Source organism: Haemorhous mexicanus, chromosome 12 (genome assembly GCF_027477595.1).
Source record: "Haemorhous mexicanus isolate bHaeMex1 chromosome 12, bHaeMex1.pri, whole genome shotgun sequence".
Lineage (NCBI taxonomy): Eukaryota > Metazoa > Chordata > Aves > Passeriformes > Fringillidae > Haemorhous > Haemorhous mexicanus.
In genome coordinates this window covers 9378276-9388718 of record NC_082352.1, presented here as the reverse complement: position 1 = coordinate 9388718, position 10443 = coordinate 9378276, and the positions used below count along the sequence as shown (strand labels likewise).

General features: G+C 40.2%; 1 protein-coding gene across 4 annotated transcripts in view; it reads right to left on the bottom strand.

Annotated features, from left to right (window-relative positions):
• Positions 1-1217: 1217 nt before the first annotated feature.
• Positions 1218-10443, bottom strand: part of PHKB (phosphorylase kinase regulatory subunit beta) — a 67249-nt gene continuing 58023 nt past the window's right edge. For all 4 annotated transcript variants that reach the window (XM_059857047.1, XM_059857048.1, XM_059857050.1 and 1 more), the window contains 5 exons: positions 9834-9968; positions 6353-6482; positions 5848-5955; positions 4414-4554; positions 1218-2207 (listed from right to left, as the gene is read on the bottom strand). In XM_059857047.1, coding sequence (XP_059713030.1) covers positions 2070-2207; positions 4414-4554; positions 5848-5955; positions 6353-6482; positions 9834-9968 — 652 coding nt within the window. In that variant the 3' untranslated portion in view covers positions 1218-2069. The remainder of the gene's footprint in view (positions 2208-4413; positions 4555-5847; positions 5956-6352; positions 6483-9833; positions 9969-10443) is intronic.

Here is a 10443-nt window from a genome sequence, read left to right as displayed (position 1 = left end):
AGGCAAGTTCTGTGAGAGCCATTTGTGTCAAGCTCCTGTGTCTTTCTCCTACTTCACCAAGAGAAAAATTAGTGGTACTGTCCCTTAAGATTCAAGAACCTTTTTCAGAGAATATGGACTCTGCTGGATTTTGGTATCTTCATCTTCTCATTTATCCTTATTTTGTAGCAGCTGAAAAACTGTCCCAATCACAATTTCATAAACCATGTGTTCAAGGCTATAAAGGAAATCAGGAACAGTTTGCATGGATTTTCATTCCAGGTTTGTATAAGGGTGAATGATCGTTGGCATTTTCATTCATTTGCAGTTCTAAAGTTCAGACCAAGATCAGCAAACCTGAGGCTTACCAGTAACTGCTAATGGAACAAGAGAGAAGGAAAAGGTAGGGGTAAGAATGAAACTGAGTTGCCCTTTAAATCATGTGCAATTGCAAAACCAGAACCCAAGGTACTGTCTAAGAAACTGCCATGCTCCTAGAGTCATGTGGAGGGTCTGTATGTAAAGGATTGTTTCCTTTCAATAGGACTTAGAGGTGGAAGACAAGAGTTGTGTTCTGGATTATGTGGCCAGAGATATGTTCATTTCAAATATTATTGTTAAAACCTACTAGAGAGATATGTTCCTTTAAATATTACTGTTAAAACCTACTAGAAGCAGAGATCTTGCTACTCATGTGGATCACTGAGCCATGGGCAGCTGCAGGGCTGCAGGCACCCTTGGACAGAAAGGCCAAGTGGAGTCCATTGCACTTGGTAGCTCCCAGGGCAGTAATGCAGTAAAAATCTGAGGTCCTGGTGCACTGCTGGAAGCAGTGGCTGAGCCAGTGTTCAGCACTGCTGCCAGCTGGGGCTGCTGCTGAGCTGTCCCCTCCTTGCTGCAGCCAGGGACAGACACTCCCCAGGCCCACCCTGAGCCCTGGGGATGTCCTTGGGATCTGCTTCCCTGTGCCCCTGGCAGCCCCACTCTGCTTGCCCAGGGAAATGTTACAGCAGGGGCAGCAGCAGGACCAGGGGCACCTGCCTGTGACAGCAGTGTGCAACAGCTCCTTCACAGCTGAGTGCAGCTCCCCACCCTCAGGTTAATTAGCAAACTGTTTAAGGATCTCTTCTAGAGCTTAAGCACTTCAGTGCTGCAGGGTGCTCCTAGCAGCAGGTCAAAGGTTGCCACTACAGGCAGCAGGAGTTTCTTTGCATGGCACTTAGAGTATTGTTGACAGGTTTTTCCTTTTTACAAGCATTTGCTTTTTATTATTTTCACCAAAATAAAGCATATAGCATACAGTGTTTTCACACATTTAGGAGATACACTTATTTATCTTGAATTCTTTAATACTGTGATAACATATGTAATACAAAGTTACTTCTTCATTGATTTTAATTTAAATACAGCTTGTTTGCCTCTTTTTAAAAAACAAACTTTTATTGTGTTACCATACATTTCCCTTGTTAACTTACAGATGTTTAAATAACAACTGGGAAAATACAGTGATGTATTGCTAGAGATAAAAAGTTGCTCTGTTAGGATGAAACCTGTATATCAAGTTACCAGCCTGTAAATTAAAAAACCCAACACATTAAATGAATGCTGTCACTTGAACTGATAAAGAAAACCTTCAGAGAATAACAAATACTTCACCTCCAATTTGTTTGTAGAATAATAAGAAAATAATCCAGTTTTTGTATTTCCACACTGATTGGTATGCATATTAATTTATCTTCTACTTGTTTGCAATTATAAATAAATAGAGGTATAAAGACAAAATCTTGTACTGCCCTTCCCTTGAATTTACCAGCTACAGTAAATGCGTATTTTAAGATCATAAATACATTCCCATTCAACTTAATCAAATACCATAGGACTAACTTCATGTGCTCAGTTTCATGCTGCATAGCTGAGAAAGGAAAAACTCTGGTGGCACTTGGTATCTTTAATGGCACTTCTTTCAGCAAAGGAGAGGATGCATTTGTGTCACTAGCCAGGGTTACCCTTCAAACCACTCCCTTAGAATTGGCTTGAAAAATACATGGAGCACTAAGTAAAGCAACAATTTCTGTGCTGTGTGCCAGGCTTTAGCTAATGGTGCAAGGATCATCGTGGCTGGATTTCATTTCCCCTTCCAGCAGCAAAGTGATCACAGCCTTGCTCAAGTAGCTGCACGTTCCCTTTTTTCCAAGTGGGTGGGTGTTGTAGAAGGCAGTCATGTCACTCTGCAGAGAGGGAACAGAGGCTGCCATTAGTGTGAATGTGGAAAGCAGCCACACACAGGGAAACGAGCAACATCAGATATGTTAAAAATGCAAATGTGCTTTTTGGACTCTAGAGAATAATTCTGCTCAATTCTCAGAAATCTGCCATATGTACTTACCTGCATCTATTTCTTCACTGAGTTTTCCAGGATGGCACAGACACCACCTTCTTAACATTTTTTAAAATGTCATAGCTGTCAGAGAACAACTGCTCTCCTAAAACATGCAGCTGTGTGATGCCTGTGTGCTAGAATGGTGAGCCAGGGCCTTGGGTGTACATGAGGTGTAAAATGACTGAAGATTTATTCAGAAGGAAAAAATCCAAGATCCAAACCACAGGTAGCATATGAACTCATTCATTAATCAGATCACCAAAATAGGTGTCCTTCACTGAACACCTGTTTTTCACAGTTAGTGACATTAAAACACCTGCTTACTCTCAAATTATGTATTAGGTGCTCTAAAAAAGGTTTATTGCCTTAACTCAGGAAATTGGTTACTTTTATTAAATCAAGGGCAGAAGACTTTTGTAGTTTTAGGCTGTGTCAGAACTTACTAGAATAAATACTTTTGATATTTATTACATGTTAACAGAGAATCAGCAAAGTTCAAAATACTTGCAAATCCATTTAAGGGAAGACCATAGTTCAGACAAATCAGGAGTTTTTAGCAGTGGTAGGAAACCTTGAGACAGCACCCTAAGAACAATCCCAGACAGGGTTACAGTTACTGCCAGCTGGCATCCACCTGGCAATATGGGAGAGCCAGGTTCCCAAAAATTTTAATGCAAGGAGCTGAATTTCCAACAACAATCTTAAATATTACTCAAAACTCTGAATCAGGGGCTCTTTCTAAGAGACAAAAAGGCATTATTCTAAGTGGGTCTGGGCTTGGAGGAAAAAAAATCCATCACTTCAACAGAGGCTAGGGAAGCACCAGTAAAAACTGGGGTTTGCATGGAATTTCCCTTTCTGTTTGCAGCCATTGGGGATTTACAGCTTGTCACAAAAGTCAGCAGCAAATTCCAGGTGCTGTGTGGAGCTGGCATTTGAGAGCCAGTTGGATGATGGGTGGTTTTGCTATGACCACAGAGTCTCTACCCTCCAACATGGACCAAAAGGATCATAATTGCCAGGAAACTCTGTTCTTTTCTAAACAAAGGCAGCCCCAGCAGTGTGTCAGTTTGCACAATACCTATCTGGCTTGCTTTCAAATCTTAGTACAAAAAATCAGTGGCACAAGAGTGAACATTGAAACATTTGAAAGAGTTCTTAACAGCACATCCTTCAGCTTTTAAAGGAACTAAAAATTTCAGCAAGAGGAAGGGCTGTTGCATGTCAGTGTTATGTATCAATAGATTCTTCAGAGCTAGCACAGATAACTTCAAAGATATGGGCCACAATAAAATGCCAGCTGCAGTGAGGAGGATCATCCTCAGTCACTCTGGGACTTGTTCCACTGCTCTGCTCTTATGTCCTCCTTCAACCAGGCCAATAAACCTGGCTTTATTACAGAATTTCAGAGCTTTGAGGCACCAAAACTTGTAGTGAGACTATTCAGAGATCTTTAAAGCATAAAACCTGTAATTCTAGTGAAGAAAATATTAACAGCATTTATTCCTTTATTTGAATTTTAGCCAAACTTTTGCCAGTTCATGAATGCAAATCTAACAGAAAAATCAATAACTAAGAACAGTTCTGTATCTCAAGTTCTTACTTTAATACTGTCAATATGAATTCTTTGGTTGTTAAAGTTTTCGTAGTCTCTGTGTTCATAAGATCCTAAGTTCACACTTCCTCACTGAACTTTAGTTTCTTTTGTTATTTTTAACTCCTCTCTGTTTTAGTGCCCCTCCTTAATGAATCCTTTCCCCTTTGAGGAGAACTCTTCCAGCTCACTGAGAGTCCCATTTCAGAGCCATGGAGCACACAGTATTCTCCTTACTGTAACATTCTGAATTTACAACTCAGCAATAAAGTGCACCTCTTTCATCTCTGCTTAGAGGCTCTTTGCAGACCTAGGCAGTGCTTGGGTATATTAATTTCTTATTTGTGTTCCATTCTGAACTTCTGTCAATTGCTTTTTACTCTGAACTGCACTGAATTAACATTTAGAAGTAACTTCAATAAGAATGGTAAATTTGGTAAGACAGCAATATTTTACTCACTTGATTTTCAGCTCCCTTTGGACTGCTGTGATCTTTCTGAAAGTCATGAAATGCTTCTTGCACCACCTTGTCCAAGTCCACTTTGTCCTGGAACTCTAGCTCAGGATTTCTCTCCAGAATAACAGATATAACCATCAGCAACTAGAAGGCAGAAAAAGACTGTAAGACTTTAAATTTCATTTTTTAAAATTCAGGTTACATAATAGCACTGCTAGTAATTGCATATGCCTCTTTCAAAGCAGGAAGCCATTTAATAATGGCACAGGTAATAGTGCACAGATAATAGAATCCTGACTTTGATAAAAGAATCACTGAAAAGCAGGCTTTTATGAAAGGTTACAATTGCTGGTGACTGCCTAGGTAAGGGCATGGTGTAAATGACTGACATTAACATCCAACTTGGCTGGGAGCCAGGGAAGTTATTTTTCATTTTATTCAGTTCACTCTGTGGCTGCACAAATCCTGTGGAGAGAGTGAAAGGCAGCAAACACTGAACCTCAGCATTTGGTGTTCTGAGGCACAATCACAAATGCTAAAATTCTGTTATGACAAAGTTTATCAAAACCAAAGAGAAAAGCCAGCAGTAAAGCCTCAGCTCATCAGAACTGACACTACTTACATCTGAAAAGGGTTTAAAATAGGAAGGTGAACATGATGAGTGTCCTGTTGTAACATCTGCACGTAAGCAGTGGAGTCTGCACTTGTCACCTTGGCTTTGGTAATTTTGTTATCTCGTAGCAAAAACTGGAGGTGCTCCAGCAAGCTGCCTGAGCATGAGTTTGAGCAGAATTTGGAGGGGTTGGGTGTTCCTGGGGAGGAGCACTCACAAGCACCAGGGGCACAGACTTGGGACTAGCAGTGAATGCTGCTGACAGCACAGATCCAGGTACCAACAGAGCAGCTGCTCCTGATCTGTTCTAAAAGCAAACATTGTGTGCAGTGGGGGGAAGGATTTAAACATCCTCTTGCTTTCCTGTGAGGATGAGGAACACAAGGAAATGGGAAGGTGGCTGATTCAGTAGTGTAAAGCTGCTCACTAGGCAGCCTCAGCAAAAAGGGAAAGAATTGTTCAGAGGGCAAGCTGGTTATTTTAGAGCAGTTTTCCTTAGATCTAGGAAATTGTTAGGAAAAGGCATGGGCTAAGGACTTGAAGGAGGGCTGCGCTGGAATTATTACATTTTTACCTCCTCTGACCTAATTGTATTGCTAGTGTCATTAATATTTGCTGAAGGGGAAGAACATCATGAACTCGCTCTGTTCTGAACATGTAACAGGAACCTGTTTAATCAGAAAAACCAACGGAGAAACCTCTGAAGCAAGTGTTTATACAGAAAATGCTATTTGTTCAAATATTTGAGTCTAGGCTATTTTTTTGTTTTAGGCTGTAACATACTAATGCACAGTATGAAATGTCATGAATTATTGGCCACAGACCTCCACAATGATCTGCCTGTATTGGGGCTGGTCAATGTTTTGCAGCATATCTTCAACTAGGAGGGAAAAGTTCATTTCATACATCGTCATATCCGATAAGGTTGGTTGCTGAAAAACAAATCAAAAACTTTTAATAAAAGACCACATGCATTAAATCAAACCCAGCCCCAGGCACAGCCTACTTGCTTGCTGAACAAATAATATTCAACTAAGAAATAATAACCTTTTTGTAGGATCAAAAAGGGAGCAGATTTCAGAGTTCATGACTTGGAAAGAATCTTCTACACTTACAGATTTATAAATGTGCTTTAATAGAAATTACTTGCTTTCATTCTATTCTAATTGTATTTTACTCCAAATGAAATAGAAAACTTGAAATTTTTTTTCCCCAATTAACAAGTTACTCTAAGTAAAACATGATGGCATAAATAGCCATTAATGGTAAGGTATGTGACCATTACTGGTCAGGTGGAACAGCAGTACCTGAGCCTGTCTGTGGCATTACCTGGGGCAGGAACCTCCCTGCCACGATGAGGCCATTGGGGGTTCTCTCCAGGATCTGCCACACGCGGTCGTAGAAGCCTGCAGGAGTTCTGTTCAGGGAGCCATCCAGCTGCCTCCTGTTCAGCCAGCTCCTGTGGGCACAGGACAGGAGGGGACAGCTCAGCACACCTGGCACTCACAGCCAGGCAGGTGAGCAGTACAGGCAGCTCTGCTGCACACACAGCACAGGCTGTGCTCTCTGCTCAGGGGCACCTGAAGCAAACACAGGGGCTCAGCGTGCAGAGAGCACAGGGTCACCCCTGGGGGGTCTGTGCTTTATGGAGCTGCAGAAGCAGCAGCAACTCTGAAATCCACCCAGTGCAGGCCAGTAACAGTAGCAGATCAAATTCATCAGGTCTAATCATATAAGAAAAATGCATTTCAGCAGAATTGTTGAAGGCAGGGGTTTTTCCTGATGGTCTGTAGAAAACAAGTGGCCTGCAAATTTAGAAAATTCAACAGAATGGTTTTGTAAAACTAAGGCTCTGAGCAAACTGAGTCACATTCTTCATGAATCACAAAACCTGTTTGCCTTCAGAAGTATACCAGCTTTTTTCTTTTTTACTTAAAACCATCAAGTATGGAATTTAATTTTCTTATATTTTCTTCTCAGTGTTACTCTAGGAATGGGGCTTTAGCCAAAGTGTTTAAAACACCAGCAATGGAACTTGAAGAAGTGGCATCCATGGGTATGAATTAATTGCTGGATTCACAAGACAGATTTAAGTCTTGTGTGGGTGTCCTGAATGTATTTGACAGAGAGGACTTCCTCAAGTTACTTAGTCCTTAGCTGCTTTTTGAATTTTAAGTAGAAAAATCAACACACATTATTTTTTAGAAAAACTACTATTATATTACTGCTTTGCAACATGCCTCCTGTCTTTCTGTATTTCTAAGACCTGGTTCTGGTAGGCTGCTTGAAAAGAAAAGAAAAAGGGAAATTCCCTGGTCAACTTGAACAATGTTGTTTTGCAGACCTTTCTCAGCCTGGCTCAAATTAATTCAGCACTAATAAATTTGGGGTTTAGTTTTTGCTCCATATGTATTGGCAGGTTAACATGACATGCTTAGAATAAAAACACTTGTCTATAAAATGACCTGGTCCTGCAGACACCAGTGTGCTGGAAGAAATTGGTAAAATATGTTGCATTAAAAACCTCTTAAACTCTGGAGAAATGGTGAGAATTCCTTCTGAGATACAACCAGTAAAGAAAACACTAATTCTGACAACTGCATGCATGATTTTACACTTAAGTTTCTTAGTGTAGCTCAGTCCCAGCTACACCACAAGACAAAGCAGACAGAGTGCTGGTTTGGGTTTTTTCTGTTTTGTTTTTTCTTTTTTTGTTGGTTTTTTTTAAGAATAAAAGGGAAAAAGTTATCACTAGGTGGTGCATTTTCTGAGCAGGTTTGAGCTCTAGGTAATTGGGATCCACTTTCTGAGAACAAAGGAGATGTTTAAAGTTAACCCTATGAAGCCAGGGCTAAGCCAACATGCAATGTGGCTCTTTTCCTCTATAACTGTATTGGATAAACTTGGCAAGGTAAGCAAAGATTTCTCATAAACCACTTCTCAATTAAACACTAAACTACCAAAAAGTCGTGTCTACTATGGCAGTTTCATCTTATTCTCTGTACAGCTCTGTCCTTGGATTAGGATAAGAAAACTTCCATAAAAGCAAAAAGACCAGTGGTGTGGTAAAAATAACAAGTTGTTTTCGTAATTAAAAAAAAAGTAGTATTTGAAGATGTCAAAAATGCTCTGACCCACCTCCATTAATAGGGTCAGGAAGAGAGTCTTGCAAACTGAATAAGCAAAATGAGTTTCAGAACTGTTTGAACCATTAAAAGAACAAGGCTCCACTTAAAAAGAGTTTCTTGCAATCTTGTGACCTACATAAATAGATTAAAAAGTGTAATCTGCGGAGTCTGTGCTTGCAAAAATGTCTTCTCTGAAAACTTGGAGAGAGGTTAGTTGTGGAGAGACTGTTAGGGAGGTAAATAGACCATTAGCCCTTTCTGTATGACAAATTAATTGGCAGTGAGCTATGGTATCACATTACCAGAGATTTTTTTTTTTATAATAACATCACAAGAGTAGGAAAAGCTGTCCTCAAAAAGAAAGAAAATAAAAAGGAGGGAAAAAAAAGGAGTATTCTGTATTTCCTGGCAAGAAGAAAACTTTTAAAAACAAGTCATTAATGGGCAAGGAAAAATGAGTTAGCAATACTGTACAGGAAGAAGTTAGAAAAGAAGGTAGAAGATTGAAAGATTTGAGGGATATGCTGGTGAGTTTTTGTACTCAGATAACCCAAAAAAGAAATCCTCAGAAACTCAAGCCAAGTGCCCTTCAGTGACCTACCCATCCTGTGTTACAGGCATCAAAAGCAGCAGCTGCTGTGGCAAGGCAGTCAAATCTCTGACAAAAGGTGGTGCTTGAATTCCTTACTGAGATTGACCAAGTGCTTCCTGAAGAGCATTAATATTGAGTGGGAAATGCTGCAGGGGCTTGTTCTGCTGTGGTTTCACAGGACAATGTCAGCACCAACGTGAGCAGGGACAGCAGCTGAACAACAAGAACTGCTCAGCACAGCCAAGGCTCTGGAAAGCATCTGGGAGATGCAGAACAGGGCCAGTGGGGCTGAGAGATGAGGCAGTGACTGAAGGAACTCTTTTCTCAGGGATTACAGATTGGGGAAAAACACAAGTGTGTTTTGAATGAAGCAGGAACATAAGCAGCAGGATGTGTGGTGTAATTCCTCTTTGCTGAGAGGAAAAGCCCATCACCTATTCAGTCAAGGACTGTGGAAATTATCAGCAATATTATGTGCCAAAGTTTAACTTAACTAGAAGTAAAACCAAGAGGAAGAGTTTTGACTTCACTCTTATCAATAAAGTTAAGTGGGAATATTGCAATTTTAACTTTTGTCTTGCATACTTGGTATCACAATGAATGTTCTTTTTTGGCAGCTGGTTACAGCTTGGAGAAAAGAGTCCAACTTCCAGACAGTACCAATATCTTTTAAGAATCCTAGAGAACATCTGCTCTTACTCAGAATATCCTAGAAGAAAGCAGGCACTGAACAGCAGGTAAACTGTTCCTACAAGTCACTTAAGTGGAGGTATTGGGTAATTTTTGGCTTCTTTCCCCACATCCAAGAGTGTAACAGTTCACATGATAGCAGACAGATCTCTTTTCTGTGGCAGTAAAGAGATTTCCACAAAGATAAAGCTGAAAAGGGAATATGCAATAGTAAAGAAACAATTCTATAATCTGGGCCCATGTGAAAGCAAAAATGCACTTTTTCATTCTATCTTCCCTTAAAAAATTACATAACTGATTAGAGATGCCTGGTGATTTCAGGTGCCCACGAAGCAGTTCAGGAATGAAATGTACTTGAACATCTCAATGAAATCAGGAGCCCCAGCCCACCCCTCGTTACCTGCCCGGCTGCTGAGGCTGCAGGATGTCCAGCAGGAGCTGCTTCACCTCACTGGGGGACATCTGGTACAAGTCCCTGGGTGGCATATCCCCAGCTCTGATCTTCAGTTCATACTTCATAGCATGGATAATCCATCTACATGAGGGGAGGAATAGATTTAGTCATTAAATACAAAGTTTCCAAATAGGAAAAATTAGTCTAATAAAACAGCTCATAAGAATTCCACACAATCCTGCTATTTGGCTGTCAGGATGTGCATAAAATATCAGACAATACTCTCCTACTCTTCCTGTTTGATTGGAACATGATACAAGCTGAAAGGGATAATGCAATTAAGAAATGTGTTGTGGACTGTGTTTTCCATAGAGAAGACTGAGTGGACTACATTCCCTGTACTCATGTTCAGTAAGACCAACATTTACCTGCCTTTTGATGTTAAAATTCCCACTCAGAATTATGCTTTGCCTATATATGCATTTTGCTGATGAGTTTTAAAAAGCCATAAAATTTACAATATTTTACATTTACGAAGACTTCAGGGCTTATTTCTAGTTTTAGCCTTTGAAATTCATTTTTGCAGTCTATCACACTTTCTTTTTCTACTCCTTTT